This window comes from Coturnix japonica, chromosome Z (assembly GCF_054131305.1).
Source record: "Coturnix japonica strain WE chromosome Z, WE-NBRP24, whole genome shotgun sequence".
In the NCBI taxonomy this organism is placed as follows: Eukaryota; Metazoa; Chordata; class Aves; order Galliformes; family Phasianidae; genus Coturnix; species Coturnix japonica.
The window spans coordinates 21,798,534-21,815,955 of NC_140702.1; the positions used below are offsets into that span (position 1 = coordinate 21,798,534).

A 17,422-nucleotide genomic window follows, 5' to 3' on the forward strand; every position below is an offset into this window, starting at 1 on the left:
TTTTCACTGAAATGAGGCCTTTGTATACAAGAACTGAATGCCACCACACCAGAAGGGGAAGCACATAAATAGCAAAGCATCATCACGAGGCAAAAAAAAAACAGGGAAGCCTGATCCGTGCACCTAACAGACACCTTCAGGACTTGCTGCTTCCACCTTCCAAGGGTTGAAGGCACGTGCCTTCTGCTAGAAACTATTTTCTAAACACACTTTCTACTGATCTGAATACTGTCACAACACTGTCTCCAAGTGGGCAGTAGATCATTAAAATACGGTCTCTGAAATCTTAAATCCTTCACAGTACATTAAGGCATACAAGTTGAGATTCCTACTTACTCAATTTCATATAATTCTTTCAAAGCGGAAAGTCTTAAGTTTTAAGCAATGGTTAAATTACTGTCTGCCAAAGACTGTATGCTTTCATCTTAAGATAAATATTTATATGCTAGGGGACTGGGAGATGTGTACCAGTCCTTCTCAAAAACAGACAAAAATAACCAAAGCATAAAATAACTACAGCACAGTGTTAACAGCTAGTTTCTAACACAGCAGAAGTCAGCTTAAAGGGGAAGACCTGAGAAAGCTTTTTTTTGGAAAGACAGTTCATATTGTGGAAGGTATTTACTGTTAAGTTGGGTAACTCAGTGTACAGATCAGCTCTGGAGACTTACTTTCACAAATGAAAGTACGAAACTGAGCTAAAAAGGTCTGTTACTTCTTTCAAACATTTTACTCTGCCTTATGACTAAGCTGCAAGGCCTGGTAACATAAGAAGCCTTGAGGTGCTCATTTCTTCAGACTGAAATACATAGAAGATCGTGTTCAAATATTAAAGGACAGACATAAGTCACATTCTAAATATTCTGAATGATTACAAGTCATTGGCTCTTATCACACTGTTTGTCCTTATTTATGTCTCACTTAATGGATATCTAATTTCAATAAAGAGCACACCTATCACTAGGGCTTCCAAGCATATGACTTGGCAAAATTCCATACTTACCAGTTAACAGCTTTTGTTTTGCTGATAGAACATTTCTAAGCTTCAGTATTTTCATTACTTTACAAAAAAGGCACATCATACTACGTTCTTACTTCTCTAGGTAAGCACCTGGTTTGTTTTTAGCTTACTCTAAGTCTCCCATTCAAAGCTCTTCCTTAGCCATGTGTCATGCTAAGCATACAGTTTTGACTTTCTCAGCCACAGCTCCCTCCCAAGGGCTTTCACAGTTACAAACAGTTCACATCTGCCTGCCAGCACCCCCCAGACTTTCATCGAACAGCTTCAACAGTTTGCCACTCTCAAAGGGACTTATACCCTAATCTAACCTGTTCCCCATTCCCAGTGGGACATTTAACACAGTTTTGGTTTGGCTGTGTACAACAGTCAGATATGCTTAGTATGTTGTTCTTTGAGCTCAGTATCAGACTGAGGGTTTTAACTTAATATTTATTTCACAGTTAATGAAGCAAAAATTCTTACTCCAGGTCCTGAGACTTTCAAGATGCCATGCTGAAATGTCAACTGCTCACTTCCACAGCTGTTAGCCAAAACAGGACTGCTGTGCTGTCACAAAACTGCGTCCTTCATCTGCTTTCATGCCAACATTGCAGATGTCCATCCCCAGGCTTTAAGAGATAAGCTGATGCTTGTATTTCTAAACCCCTTATGGGCAAACCCCACAGCCATGACTACAGTACAAGCACTCTTTTCTGTTTTACCCATGCTGATTAAGAAGAAATCTAACAATGAAACTGTTATGTAGTAGTCATCACTGTGAGCCCTGTATTCCAAAAAACAGCAAAACAGCAGTAGTCCACAGAATAGTTCTGTGTTTAGTACAAATACAGCAGCACCTGGTCTGACACCCTTCTTCGTATCCTAAGGCCAGATACAAAGCAAGCCTAAATGGAACTAATGGGAATGGTGAAAGTTTGCTTACTTTATTTTCCCAATCAGATGAGGCTTGGTCTCTGCACTTTATATTGGACCCTACCTTAAGAAACAGAGGTTAAGAAAAAGTTACCTAAGAAAAGCCAATGTTGTGATTTAGATGACCATGTAACAAGTCTGAGTGCATCAACAGACTTCAAAGAACAAAACAAAAAAACCTTTACAAGCAAATTTTCATAAACTTCATAAACGATTTCTAAAGGATACACATATTGAGATTCAAAAGGTACTTTGTTAGGAACTTCTCAATGCAGTCTTATTAAAATGAGAAGTTGGCTAGAAGAGGAATATCCATGCATCAAACTATAACATAGACCACCATTTTTTAAAACCAAGCACAGTATCTCTAAATGCAGGTAGTTATTACTTTTCAGTAAGAAATTGCAAAATAAAATGGAAAAATTAATCACTCTTTGCTAACCAGTTCTATGTCTAGCAACAAGCAGATTTCTGATGTTTAAAAACCCCTGAAAAATAACTTCTAGGGCTTGATATATATATATACATATATCCATCACCAGATCTCAATCTAGTCAAAACCAAATACCATCAAAGAATCCAGGCCTGTATCTGTAGGGAATGTGCTGGAACAAAACAAGATAGGGTGTGGAAACAAAGAAACACAAGTGCATATACAGTTCTTCCATTCTAAAAATCAGCTTAATATTTAGACAGTTAATGTGGTCATCTGGACAGTCTGTTTGATCACCAAAATGATACATTATTTCAATTCACTATGTTTACAGTAAGCAAAAAACTGCAGGCTGGAGGCCCTGCAGACAGAAACACCACCACCCCAAACTAACCAACAAATAAAAACCATAAAAAAACACCAAGGCCTAAGTGTACAGACACCCATGGATTTCACCAGCAATCAACAAGGAGTAAAAAATGAGAAATAATTAAGTGCCGTCAGATAAAAACAGCAATAAAATCAAGGATACAATATTCTTGCTGAGTAATGCTGTATATTATTAAACCATAAAAGCACAGCAGCTGCTGACGCTGCAAATCTACTCACAGATCAGGGGAGGAATACAAAATTTACAAAAGCTTTCAGACACCTAAGAAAAAGCTTATGTGACACACTGCAAAACACTAAACTGCCTCACCTGAAGATGGACATTGTGGAAACACAATTTCAACAACACAAAGGGTCACCAGCTTTACCACTTTACCACTACCCTGATCAGAATAACACTGACAGCATACTCAACCCCCTAGAATTTTCTTCCACTCTAGTAGCACATGCTATCACTCTTCTGACCAGAAAGCAGCACCACTCACACCACAAACAGATGTCAGCCAGCAACTAATGATTTTCAGCACTGCTCCAGAACATCACCAGTATCATCAGCAGGCCCAATGGCTGAAGAACCCGTTCCAAAGAATCACAGGATTTTGACCTTTAAAGGTCTAGTCCAACCTCCCACTTGCTCACCTGAACAGACACACAGCACACAGTGCCACCACTACTGATGGTACCAGCTTGTAACGCTCAGCCTTGGGAAACAAATCACAGGAACACGACTATTTGATCAGGTCTAAAAGATAACTTCTCATTCAACAGAGACCACAGCTCTCAAAATACTCTCATTTCTTTATGATCTGTACTATTAATGATCAGACATTCATATTGGACAACCCAAGCATCACCGCATCAGACGTTAACAGCATGTGGTTCTGACAGGCAACTGGATCCTTTCCTGCGCACAAGTCATTTCTTCAGGGCATACCAAGAAACAGCTTTCTGCCACTGCATTCTGTATCTGAACACAGACAGGGCTGCCCACGCGCTCCAGTTCATCTGACACATCTTACTTAACTTGAGCAGTGTGAGCACGTCCATTAAACTGCATCCGCCAGCAATGCCAACTGAAAAGAACAAAGAACAACGTTAATGTCTGTAAATCACTAACAGCAATCACAGAATCACAGAATTACAGAATCACAGAATGACCCGGGTTGGAAGGGACCTCAAGGATCATGTAGTTCCAACCCCCCTGCCTGGCAGGGCCACCAAACATACACCTTTACTAGATCAGGTTGCCCAGGGCCCCGTCCAACCTGGTCTTGAACACCTCCAAGGACAGGGCATCCACAACCTCCCTGGGCAGCCTGTTCCAGGGCCTAACCACTCTCCTAGTAAAGAGCTTCCCCCTAACATCCAACCTAAATACAAGCAATGCATCTGCCTAAGCAACCTAACACACAACGCTGCACGAAGTTTGCTATTGCAGTTTGCTATTGGTGGCAGCGGAACCTCACACCACAAACAAACCTTCACGCGACTGTTATTGCTTCGTTCCAAAGGGCTCAGGGCTGCACCCCCGAGTGAGGCCCAGCTCACACAGCCGCCTCACATCGGGGAAGGAGCGGGATTCCCTCACAGCTTCATATACGGAAGGCCGCAGTCAGCGCCGCGCAACGACACGGAGGGCCACACACAAAACCTGCTGCTGTCTTCCACCCCGGGCCGCTTCCTCGGCCTGGATTCCCTGCACGGCGACTACCCAACCACCACCACCTCCTCCTTTTTCCCCCCGTACCCGGATCCCCCCAGCACAGCAGGCAGCACCGCCCTATGCCCGCGCTCCCCTCACCTCAGCCCAACCCTCCCCAGCTCCAGGACGGCGCCCCAAGTCCCCTCCTCCCGCTGCGCATGCGCAGTGCCGGCCTCCCGCCAGGGCGACACCTACCCGCTCTGCGCGTGCGCAAGCCGCCTCTACGCGCTGCCCATCCCCGGCCGTGTAAGCCTTGAACACATGTCCACAAATATTTTTTTTTTTTCCCCCTTGAAAAGAATAATTTATTCCAGCTGACGCTTAGATCACCACAGTTTCGTATGCTTTCCCGCACGGATCGCTTTCCTCGCGACACACGGCCTCAGAGGGCCAGGAGTGTGATTTTCGAAGCACTCTAACCGAGTTCTGGAGCCCGTTTCCATTGGGAGCTGAGGAAAGGCTGCTTGTAGAAGCCAGATCACAGCAGCACGCCCGTCCCACTGCTGCTGGCACACAGGACTGCACGGCTTTGACTCCGTGCCCAGAGGGAGACCGGCCTTGTGTCTCCTGTGCTGCCTCCTTCAGCTCCATGGCACGAGCAAGCATGTAGCTGACCTTCCTCTGGTGAGCCAGAGCCTCCTCCTTGTCATTGACCTGCAGTTGGCCACAGGAAGAGAAAGAAATTGTGAGCTAAGAGCAAGGGAGTCCATATAAATGATAGAGCATCCTTCACTGGAAAGGACCCATGAGGATCACCATGTCCAGAACATGAAAAGATAGAAAAACAGTGTCAGAATGATGTTAAAACTCCTTAGGCAATGGTGGCAAGCAGAGTTTGGCAGTAACCAAAAATAACAGCATCCTGTCAGTACAGACCATTTAACAGCAGTAGTGACGCTGGCATAGGAAGCAGCGTTTCCACAGGTACATGTGTATCCACAGCAAATGTGTATCCACACAAGATTCTCCGTCTCATTTTTACCTGGGTATATTAATAAAAACTCTGTAGCTTAGTTTGTTCTCCTAGAGTCTGGTTTAAGAAGTATTACTAACCAAATCTATTAACATCTTCAGGATTTCATGAGGGTTGTCTAGTACTTCAATTTTCCTGCTGTCAGCATCTGAGGAGAGCAGGCCTGATAATTTCTGTCCCAGACTGTTCTTGTTCCCTTGTAGCTTGACAGACCCTATGAACAACACAAAGTATGAGAACAGTAGAAATACTTAAGAGAAAAACTGGTTTCACTCAGAAAAACGAATGTGCATCCAACTGAATTCTGAGCAATATCCTCCAGAAGGGCACTGCAGGCTACAGCTTCTACTGTACATCTTAGGGCAGGTTTTTAACATGCAGCACCACCCTTGCCATCACTTAAAAGCTACCTAGACATTTCATCAGATATATGAGCAAATTGAAAATAAATATTATTTATTACTGCTATTTAAAAATATATCATGCCTCCAGCTAAATAACAATTCATGGTGATGTATTTTTAAGCATCTGGTAGCCTGATGTATTCAGTTTGTAAGATTTATGAGAAGGTTAAAATACATTAAAATGATGAAATGCTTGTATCAAAACATAGAGCTTAGAACACACTGGAGGCACTCAAGGCTAGGCTGGACAGGGCCCAGGGCAGCCTGACCTGGTGAGAGGCAACCAGACCACTGCAGGGGGTTGAAGCTGGGCTTCAACCCAAACCACTCTGTGATTCTATGATTCTGTGAAACAATTATACTGATTAGAGGGAAACACATACTGGAGATATATGTCCTGCTTTAATGTTGCTTTCTGGAGGTGCCCAAGGAATCCAGAGGATCCCCAGATACATGCCTGGCACATACACATCAATGGCTAAGAGAAACACATTTTGAAGTATGTTCTATTCCTCGCTTCTGCTACAGTTCTGACCATGACATAAGCACTAAAACAGTTTTCATTAGTTCTTTTCTCAGCCAAGAAAAGGATAATGAAAATTCTTTCTCTTTTCCAGAGGGACTGCAGATGACCATGCTTAGTAGTAGTCAAAGAATAAATATTAATGACAGCTCAAATAATGAAAAAATGAAGAACTTAAATAAATAAATAAAATAACATACAGAAAAAAAGGGTAGTATTTCAGTAAAAGCTCAGTACCTGTTTTTACTTTTATCCTTCCTGATACAGGCTTCATTGAAAAAAATAAAAATAAAATTGTTGATATCATCTTAAATGGCTAGACTAACCTTTCCAGATGCTAGTTTTTTTTGTGCTGTTTTTCTAATATCTTTAATTTCTATAATGTTATTGTTAATCTGGATAATGGATTATTTATTCTAGCATAATACAGCCCATGAGCATGTAATTAAAACAAGGCTACACTAAAAGCAGGATTAGTATCATCAATGTCCTGTGGTCATTTTCATACAATGAATACTATAACCACCCACTTATACATGCACATTCTACATCAGAAACGTCTGGTAGAAGTTTGTGAACTACCAGCTGCATTTCTTACAGCACATACAGTTTTCACACAGCTTTGTTCCTTTTTTTCTGAACTCTTCAGAAGAAATCTGTCAGCCATTAAACCACAAGCACACATTTGATACAACAAAAATGTCTGCCCATGCCTATCATATAACTTTTTTGTAGTCCACCATTACAGATACAGTTACCATCCTCTTTCAGTCGCCTCCAGTTTATAAATTTTGTTTCCTTTTTAATCTTTATCACTTCTGCAAGCCTCAGGGCTTGGTCCTTCCTCTGCATTAGCTGCTGCTCAAATGCAATTCTGAAGGCATCTGCCATTACATAAGCTTCATCTTTACTCTTCATCAGAAGTTCCATCTGGTTTTAATTAGGAGAAAATGTACAGTATATTAAGCAATTTGTAAGCAATAGCAGATTTAAAATTTAAATTGAGACAGATTGAAGCCATTTGCACAGTTCAGCACTTTCACATCACCAAGTAGCCACAGCAGTTCCTAAGGCAGCCCTGTGCACGTAAAATGGATTGACTCCAATTAGGGAAGTGGTAGAAACAGAACAGTGGTTTTCTTGCTACATAAAGAAATATATTTTTAAGTATGTATTTAAATCCTTTTTGATGCATGCAGCTAACGCCACCTATGCACTGCATTAACAATGCTGCCAGCCATGCCTATTTATCTTGGCACCTGCAGAACAGGTTGTTCTCTAGCACTGTGCACAGGAAAAAAAGAACGGTATTTATATCAGACATCTTAACCCTGATACAAAAGTGATATGACAGTTCTAGAGAGGTGATTCCTGCTTTATGCCTGTCTAAGAGGTCTAAGATGATTTCAGATAATGATTTTTATTGATGGATTTTAATTATGGGTCAGCCCCAAAACAGTGACAGTTGGAAGACCCTTTCAGATGGAAGTGAACCTATTCTATTCCATTCCACAGATTTCCAAAATCAGTATGTCAGTGGGGAATTCTGCATCAGGTCTGAGAGAAAGGTTCCCACATTTATGGGCTAAAACACTAATGAAAAGAAAAAAAATCTTCCATATAAAATCATATATTTACTAAGTTAGAGACTTTATGGCCTCGAAAACATTTTGCTTTATTAAGTGTGATGTAAATAAATCATTTTTAGCAAGGTCAGCTCAATGCTAATGCCAACCAAAATGTGGAGTGGAATGGGGTAGAACACAGTGCCAGGGAAGAAAGGAAAAGGAGTGATTTCCTTTTCAGTGGTAGCTCACACTGTGGTCACACTGTGTAAATATTTACAGAATTTGCATATTTTCATAATAAAAAATGTAAGTAGAATGAAATAGAACAAGAAATTCATATATATTCTTACTAGCAAAACATTCTTACATGAACAACAATTAGGACATCACAAAGAACCAATTTGTGTAAGCCATGGTAGAGCGTTTATGGCTTTACTTGTTTTTGTACAAATTTGTTTTCTTGTGTTCACCCCTTGTTCATATCTAAACCAAACAGCATTACCTCTTGCTTGAGATGAAGAACTTGCTTTCGAGTGACAGCTGCCATTCTAGCACAGGAACAAGGCTGCCCCCCAGAAGTACTGCAGGTGCAGGCTCCAAGAACTGCCAGCTTAAAAGCCAAAACAAACCAGCAGTTACATATCTGCACATGGAATGTAATTCAAGAGATGCCAAGTGACTAGTAAAAACATCCTGAAGCTACAGAGGGAGTGTAGGAGTTAGGAAAATTCAGCTACAAAGATTTGGACACTGTTTTTTTTCACTAACAATGACATCAATGACATAACAAGGACATCATCCACTGACCAGGAACTCACTGGCAGCCCATCTACTTCATTGGAAGAAGATAACAGACAAAAGTTGTCAGCCTGTTTATGCTCTTTCCTCTAGGCTTCATCAGGGCCTATCTTGAACCAGCAATTTTAAAAAACAGACTGCATACTTACTTCAAGTCCTGTAATATCTGTGATGTCTCTTCTATCAATCGACATGTTCTCCTGAACAATCTTCTGCTTGTTCACATCAAGCATTGCAAGAAATTCTAAGTGCTGCTGATTCAAGACTATGAAATAAACAAGGACAATAATTTAAAGTTTGTTCTTCGTATTTCTTAATTTCTGAGTTTAACCACAGCAAAAAAAAACACCCAGTTCTGTAGCGTTAGTATCAGTTATGAAAACATGAGACTATGTAGATTTAGAAACTCAAATCCCAGTTGCTTTTCCTTCTTTATTTTCCTAATTGTGATAACCCATTTACAGAGATACTGTCTCATATATTACTTTTTCATTACACAGAATCACAGTACATCAGGGATTGGAAGGGACCTTGAAAGATCATCCACTGCGGTCCCCTTGCTGGAGCAGGAACACCCACATCAGGTCACACAGGGATGCATCCAGAGGGTTTCTGAATGTCTCCAGAGGAGACCCTACAACCTCCTGGGCAGCCTGTTCCAGTGTTCTGTCACCCCTACCATAAAGAAGTTTTTTCTTATATTTTTGTGGAATCTCCTGTGTTCCAGCTGGCACCCACTGCCCCTTGTCCTATGTGTCCCTTTCCCCCCCCGGCCCCCCACTTACAACTTAGGCAGCAGCCCTGTGTAGGTAAGCGCAATGCTGGAGAAATCATGACCTGTTTTGTCTACTGTAAAGGCTTATGGAAACCAGAAAAAGGGGAAAGAAGCTTGAGTTACCTGAGCTAATGAGTTATCTGCACAGCGTGTAGTTTGAGGAACTTCATTATAAAGCTAACAAGCTGAAAACCTCAAAGGTTTTGCTACACGTTAAAAGTGTATGAGTCTAATACTGATTTTAATTGTAGCACAAGCATTCTGCGCCTTGCTTGGACTGCTACTCCCTTCCTACAGAAGGACGCAGGAGGTTTTTCCCTTCTACATCCAGAGTTCCTAGGGCAGTGAAGTCTATATCTTCAGATCTGACTTGCCCTACCAGTTTGTTTTCTTATGTTTTTCTTCTTTTTCAGGTGACAGTGCAACCAAAATAAGAAACGCTACCAGTATATTTAAGGTGAGTTGCTGCATATCCACTAACATCAACTGCCAGAAACTTTTGTTCATAGTTAACTCCTGAATTATTCCAGAAAAGCAATATGTTAAGAGGGAGAACTGCTCGTGTCTTACTTGCATTTTCAGATTTAAGAGTTTTAACTTCTTCTGTTCTCAGTTTCAGTGCTTCCTTAAGAGCTGTGTTTTCACAGTATATCCTGCAGAAGTTAGAAAAGGGCTGTATTATCTTTGAAATAAATATTTAAGATGTGCAATCAGATGGGAAAATAGGCCATTAGCCTGTTAAAACATTGTATCTAATATTCCAGAGAATTAAAATTAGATTTGGAAAGACAGAAAAAAGAAAAAAAAAAAAGAAAACCTGAAAAAAAAGTTGAGTGTTAATTTGATATTAGACACACATCAGCAGTTTCCTCACTGATGAATTTTTTTTATGCAAAAGTTCCTGATTTTTTTTCCCCCATAACAGTATTTGTACCAATAATAAGTGGTGTGTTACTAGATCTGAATCTGCTAGCGAGATTTTTTTTTCCAATAAAAATCCTGCAACTGCTCATCATTAGCCTTCTGAAATAAAGACAGAATGACGTTTTACATAGCTATCTGTTTTTGATGGGGGATTCCTTTTAAAGACTAATGAACTCCTCTTCTGGGCAAACAGATGAAATCCAAATATTATGAATAATGCACAGGGGTTGGTGGCCACAATACACTGTGTGAGCAGGTCTGCATGGGGTTGGTCTGATGGGCAATGAACCACCAGGCCACAGAAATTAGACCGTGTAATAATAGTAAGAATCTCTGCATTCATGTGGAGGTTCCTTCCCAATCCAGATAAAACACACTGTTCAAACAGTCTGACCTTTTTAGTAAAACCACTCCCTCACGCTATCAATTTAAATGTGCCCATGTGTGCTCAAGTGGGTGTAAAAACAATAGTAATAAAACAAATAATTCACATGAAAGTACACAGTGCCCCCCTAGCTTCAGAGTTTAACACCAGGTAAGTTTAAGTACTGCACTACTGTTAGAAAGTCTAAAAATGTTAACTGTAAAACTCTGAACACTTGCTGAGCAATCCTTTGCTTCCTTGAAAAGAGGAAACTGTAACTGGACATACAACAGTATGGCTCATGTCTTCATTTTAGAAAGCAAACTTCCTGTATCTTAATACTATTCCAAGAGCAGCAACCAGAGAGAGTACACAACAGACACTGAGAATGCATGTTCTCCTTTATATATTTCCTTCTTAAAAAGTGGCAATACAAATTCCTAAGTGTTAATGCAGTACCTTTTTCTGGTATATCACTCTCTTCAGCTGCCTGTAATTGCAGCATCCTGTAACTTATTTTTTTAAAGCCAAATAATAACTTGAAATATGTCATTTGAATGAAGGAGGGGAAATAAACAAACATTCTCCTCGTCCTAGCCAACTGGATATTGGAATATGATTTTGCAAAGCTGCCTTTAGCCCACAGCTTGTGGCTTTCTGGAGCTTTCACCTCCAGCTTTCAACCATTAACTGTAGTTTTGTTGCTCTGAACTACCTCCCAACACTTTCCTCCTTCCTAAAGGGTTTTAAAAAAGTATTTATTGGCATTTTAGCTCACTTAAGAGATGACAGAGATATGATATCTCAGCAAATCTTTCTTATAAATTAACAGTTCCTAATTTTTTTTCCCCCCCATATTCCTTAATTCAGAGTTGGAAAATTTTAAATAAGAAACTCCACTAAAATAAGTGTAACTCCAAAGCGTAGATGCCAGAGACACTATTGTCCATTTAAATAAGTGAGACTGCTGTTTATGTTTTTCAGTGTTTGCAGTTGAATTATTAGTGCAGTGCCTTGGCTCCTACTACCTGCCTAACTACACCTTCTTTCCATTCAGAATAAGTCTTATTTAAACAAAGAACCAGTTCATCAGCCTCTCCCAAAAGCATTCAGTTTTACCTGTACTTACACTTATACCTACAATGCAAGGAAGTAAAGCAATGATTAACCAGAAAATGATATTTCCACATGCAAGCAAATACTATTACTTTCCATACCTCATTTACATTTAAAGTAAATAAGGACACTCTTGCTCCTGCTGGCTAACACAATAAAGTGTAAGAATGAAAATGAAAGCTCACTAGGAAAGCCAGCCAACTATGGAATTGAGGTTTATTAATTGTAGTAGTTTTAATTGAAAAATAAAAATCTGACAAGCATGAAATTTAGATTAATCTTCTCAAATCAGGAAGGAAATTAGGAAAGCACCAAAAATGGGAGAAAAAGGAAAAGGGCAAAAAATACAGCATAAATTAAATACCTGTCATATTTTTCTGTCCATGTGTCTTCTATGTTTTTAAATCTATCCTGATCAAATTCAATTTCCCACTGCAGAATATTGATTTCCTGCAGAGACAAAAGTAGCCAGCAGCAATTCATTACAATCCTCACAATGAAAGGAAGAAATGGAACTGCTGGTGTTATGTTTGGCACTGACAGAGATCGAGGTGTTCTACAATGACAAGCTACGTATTTTAAAATAAATTTGGCAGCAGATAACAATGATTTAGTGCATTACTAATCTGCGTGTTCCAGACCCTGCTGAATGCAATATTGCTTGCAGTGGCTAATTACAAAAGGAAACCCTTGCTGACACGACACTTCCCTCTTTCCTTTCCTTTATGTGAAAAGGACATGTAACAAGAGAAACAAAACTTAGTTTTAATGAAGCTCAACACCTTCCTCCTGCTACTCCTCTTTTCCCCGATTAACACTGGATATTCATTCCTTAGGCTTGTTTTGGAAATTCCAGGCTAACTAAGAAACAGAGCAACTCAATATAAACAACTGTAAAACTCACAACAAAGAACAATGAAAACCACAGAATTCTAATATCTTTCAGGTCTAACATATTAGTATGCAGTGGAGTGGAGTGCACTACACACATACTATCACAAAGGAGTGACAGAATGATATTTTCTATAAAGGAATAAGAACACTTTGGGGGAAAAAAGAAGAAAAAAGCAAAACTTTGATTTCGATTTGTATCGATTCAAATAAACAGTATGACCACCCTTATAGAACAGTATGACCACCCTTATAGAATCACAGAATCACAGAATCACAGAATCGTGATTATAGATAGCAATGAACATCTGTGATTTTGTGCAGGCATGAAAGAAAGCTGCACTCTTACCTTTTCTAAAGTTCTCTTTTCTTCCTCAGTTTTTTCAAGCATTGCTTTTGTATGACTAGTGGCTTTACTAAATACTGCCTGCAGAAAAAGCACAGATCAATCAAATGCTTTAACTAAGTAGAGCCCAGTGTTCAGTTTTGCATCAATGCAAGAGTCATGCTCTTGGTTAACCAGAAGTGTGTGGAATTAGACACTAGCAACTCGCTCCAGTTTCAAGAAATGACACAGCTATGTTGGATGATGAACTTGTGTTTTGATCACCTAGTTTCTTGAAACTGAAAACAAAAAACAGCATTATTTATAAAAAAAAAATCATATTTTTAAGGGTTTTCCACAATGACTCTCAACTCACTGAAAACTTGGTTACAAAATACCTATGTCTCAATCCAGATGTGACTTATTACAAATGTTAGAGGGTCGAAACTGTAGAACCATAAATGGATTATGCAAGTAGACAGTTAATTTCAACATCGTGCACTGTAATAGCAAATTAAAATATTGCAACCCATGAACAAAAGATTGATGCAATGTTTAATGCTTAGGTGGACTAATTAACTGAAAGTATCTCTGCTTTGCAGTAGAATCTTAATCACTGGGATAATCAGAAACTTAAAGAACTGCAAGCAAAGCAGTGTTTCCTGAGTCCTTCTAGGATCCTCGAAGATAAAATTCCGAGAATCTGCTAACACAGTGAAGTCTTCTTAAACAACTGTGATTGTCCCATGAAGAAAAAGTAGTTAAGTTTAAAAGCCAAGTCTGTATAAATTTGCAGACTCAGCAATTTAAATAAGAGCCTTAGAAGGACTTCAAGGTTTGAGAGGCTGGATGAGGAGGAGTGGCAGAAAGATTTTGTTTCCTTCCTTTACCAGTAAGTAAGCAAATGATCTCTGAACAACTCCTACCATGCTCTGCAGAATTCGTAGGGCTTCATCTTTTCCTTCAAGTTTTCTTTGGGCAGCTTCAAGCTCAACTTTCAGCAGTTCAATTTCCTAAAAGCAAAATAAAATAGATACACTGAATAAAAGCCAATATAATCTTATTAAATCCTCAACTACAACAGCAGTGTAAATTTGTCCACCTCAAAAAACTCGAATCTTTATCCTCTATGATTCTTTCTCTACTTACAGTTTGCCTGTGATGAATACACTTTTACACTGTGTGCTAGTGCCAAATAACAAAGAACACTGGTTACTATCCATTTTATTTTCCTCCAGTGTATTTGGAAAACAGAACAAAATAAGACACTATATACTGTAGTTCTGCCTTGCTAATAAACTTGCATAAACTAGCATAGGTCTGGAGCACCTACATGAAGTGAGCAACACTCCTCCCTTCAGACAGAGGCATTTTGTCTCTTCCAAAGAGACAGGTGGAAGTTCACTGCTTTCAATAGTTATCTTTCCTTCATAACTACGTAGTTATTGACTGTTCATCTCTGGACTCCCAAGACACTTTTTGCCTCAGTTCTTCCAGTTCTACTGCTTCAGCAGTTGATACTGGAGTTGTATTTGTAAGCAGTGCCGATTTGTTACTTTCATCTGTTTGAAAATCAGTAAGGTTTCTTGGCATTCTGATGAAAGCACAAACTAAAAGCCCCAGGACTATTTTGATTTTCAAGGTATAATATGGAGTTTGAAAAAAAAAAGTGAAAAAGTGCTAGAAAAGAAGTACAATTCCTCTAACATTCTTTATATCTTTAAAAATATTTTTTTTTCCTGTAAAGTCAGAGGATAAGCTGCATCTCACAGCCTGCTTCTCTGGCATAAAATGTAATGAGGCTTCCAAGTAGCGTTCTAGTTTTGAGAACCTGCATCCATACAATATTCTGAACATACAAATGTCTTCTGCTAAAATAACACCTTGCTTTGATGCATTAAATTGAAATGCAGACCTTAAGGATAGCGCTCATATTAGCACTACTAACCTCTAGAGCTTCTTGCAGCTGTTGCTTTAGTTCTTCATTTGACACCTCAGCAGTGGATTCTGTAAGATTCAGAGGAGACAGTAAAGACATGAGAATTTACTTTAATCTGAAAGCAGGGAACACACAGGGATAGTTGTTGTCTTGTAACTTCTGAAGCTGATAAGCAAACCTAAGAAATACATGAACACTAAACTCAAACATTATTTCACACTTTAGGAAGCAAACTTAGAAAAAAGACAGTCACGGAGGGCAATTTTAAGTTTTAACTTTCCATTTAAAAATTATTATTTTTTTAAAAAACAGACATCTTCACTCCAAAAATAATTTCACTTTTTATATGCACTTTGAGCTGCAACTTTTCATCAACTGTATCCAATGCAATCTAGCAAGATTCAACATTTGTATTAACAAGCAGTTCCTGTTGGCATCGTATTTCCCCCAACTAAGCATCACAGAAATGAATTAACACGCAGCCTCCTGCTAAATCAGTTGGGTTCATGTGGGACTCAGCCATCTTTTCATGGACATTGCTGTGTGAACAACCTAGAGCCAAGACAGCATCACAGAGAGCAGCGGCAGGAGAACAGTGAAACCAACCAGCATAACATTGCTGTCATAGCATCCCCCCATTGGCACTGCTGAAACCAAGACAGAATAATAACATGGCTTAGCTGGCAGAAAAGATAGTTCAAACTTACTTTAAAGGAGAGAGAGAAGCAAGTTACATGCAAATACTTCAAGTACAAATAATGGCTAAAAATGCAAGGTAAAGAAGCTAAAGTATGAAGAGCTTCCCTGCCTGTATTTGATTTTAGTCACAGTAGTGCTGTCTTCAGATAGAACCTGGATGCCAACACTGAAATAACAGAGATGTGTAGATTCTAAAATTAATTTCTTACACTTAAACTATGCCAGCCCACAAATTTCAGCTAAATAGCAAACAGGAGTTTGAGTATTTAGCCTTAAACCTCAGAAGCAGTCTCTGGGAACATACATTTAAAGGAGGAGCCCAAACAATTCAGTGCAGTGGATTCATTTAGAGAATGATAACATTGGCCTCCACTATAGGACATCCCTTCCAAAGTCAAAACCAAATACCAACAAGGGCCATGGTCTGACTGGCTGCAAGGCAATTCTCCCATTAGAATTTGCGGAGGGACACCCAAATGCAGCCACTTCATAGCTACCTCCAGCAGGCAGAGGACTTCTTGCAAATCTAGCAATGCCAGCTGCACAGATAGAAGACCTGAAGGATTCACCTTCAGCCCCAAGAAGCACTGGACCCCAAGAAGCACATGAGGCAAGTGCACATGGAAACCTTCACAGCTTCTGAGGGTTTTGGCCAACAGCTGAGTCTAATTTTGGTGATGCCTTGCAGGATAGCTCCACTGCTCAGTGTCGCCAATAACTTTTCTCCTGATGAATAGGGAACTCCAAAATATCCTTACCACAGCTACTTTGTCGAGCTGGACTCAACAGATGCTTCTTGGGCGATCCATCATGAAAGCTGTTTCTTTTGGAACAGGGAAGAGGGGTAGCATCATTTTCTTCCACTCCTTTTATTGATGACAGAGTGTTGTGAGCCTTCACAGATACCTTCTTAGATCTGAACGAATAGTTTTGTAATTTTTCCCCCTCGTAAACACCTCCAGGTCTTCTCCCAAGTCCATTCCCCAAGTCTCCACATGCCATGTCATCCTCTTCTGCTTCCTCCATCTTACCCTCCACCTGTTTTTTTTTTGTTTGTTTGTTTTCTTTTTCAGTGGAGCACACTTCGCTTTCTGTCCACGTAAACACCTCCCCTAACAAAACAGCAGGTATTTCAGCTAGAAAAACAAACAAACAAACAAACAGAACTCTTTACTTAAAGCGGCAAAGCAACACTGAACGAAAAACCCGCAGCTCTCCGCGTGAGCCCGCTCCCAGCTACCTGTCCAGCCTCCAGGTGCTGTCGGTAATCGAAGCAGAGCCCTTCACCAGCGGGTACCCAGCGGATAGTCAGCACCAACACCTCGCCGCTCCCCCAACACCTTCCTCCCCCGAGGCGAGCGGTGTGGGCCGGCAGCAGGGCAGGGTGCAGCACAGCACAGCCTCCCCGCAGCTCCGGGGCGGGCTCGCTACCTGCACCGCCCCGTCGGCGCTGCGGGACCGAGGGCTGTAGGCTCCGGTGTCGTCATCGCGGTTGTTTTCCCCGCTTAATTTTTCCCCCGGTGTCAGTTCTGTCTTTCCCGTGCAGCTTTGGAGGCTGTTCCAAAGCCTTACAGCTGGACCGATCATCTGGATTTTCAAGTTTGCAACCATAACAAACTGCTGAGAAAGCTGATTTTAATTTATCAGGCAGGAATTACAAATGCG

The 17,422-nt window shown here is 40.3% G+C and overlaps 2 protein-coding genes across 15 annotated transcripts in view; both read right to left on the bottom strand.

The window, feature by feature from the left end:
* Positions 1 to 4,602, bottom strand: part of ZFYVE16 (zinc finger FYVE-type containing 16) — a 29,338-nt gene extending 24,736 nt beyond the window's left edge. For 2 of the 11 annotated variants that reach the window (XM_085529679.1, XM_085529672.1), the window contains exons 1-2: positions 4,558 to 4,602; positions 3,780 to 3,829 (exon numbers count right to left, since the gene is read on the bottom strand). The gene's annotated coding sequence lies outside the window, so the exon portion shown is untranslated. Of the gene's footprint in view, positions 1 to 1,483; positions 3,830 to 4,235 lie in introns of those variants that run through there. The other 9 variants (XM_085529680.1, XM_085529673.1, XM_085529681.1 and 6 more) reach the window with 6 other exon arrangements.
* A 130-nt stretch (positions 4,603 to 4,732) lies between these two features.
* CCDC125 (coiled-coil domain containing 125) lies at positions 4,733 to 17,172 on the bottom strand. Of its 4 annotated transcripts, XR_014939700.1 has the most exons (13): positions 16,998 to 17,172; positions 16,516 to 16,893; positions 15,068 to 15,126; positions 14,046 to 14,132; positions 13,144 to 13,221; positions 12,268 to 12,353; positions 10,070 to 10,152; positions 8,874 to 8,989; positions 8,429 to 8,536; positions 7,117 to 7,288; positions 6,596 to 6,626; positions 5,512 to 5,645; positions 4,733 to 5,112 (listed from the first exon to the last, which is right to left on the bottom strand). XR_014939700.1 is itself a non-coding variant. In XM_015849790.3 (12 exons), the coding sequence occupies exons 2-12, from the start codon at positions 16,781 to 16,783 to the stop codon at positions 4,780 to 4,782; spliced, it is 1,524 nt and encodes a 507-aa protein (XP_015705276.2). In that variant the 5' UTR covers positions 16,784 to 16,869; positions 16,998 to 17,172; the 3' UTR covers positions 4,733 to 4,779. The 4 variants fall into 4 exon arrangements, 3 of the variants coding, with proteins under 3 accessions (XP_015705276.2, XP_015705275.2, XP_085385820.1); XM_015849790.3 differs by lacking the exon at positions 6,596 to 6,626 and having other exon boundaries at positions 16,516 to 16,869; XM_015849789.3 differs by lacking the exon at positions 6,596 to 6,626.
* Between the last annotated feature and the right edge of the window lie 250 nt (positions 17,173 to 17,422).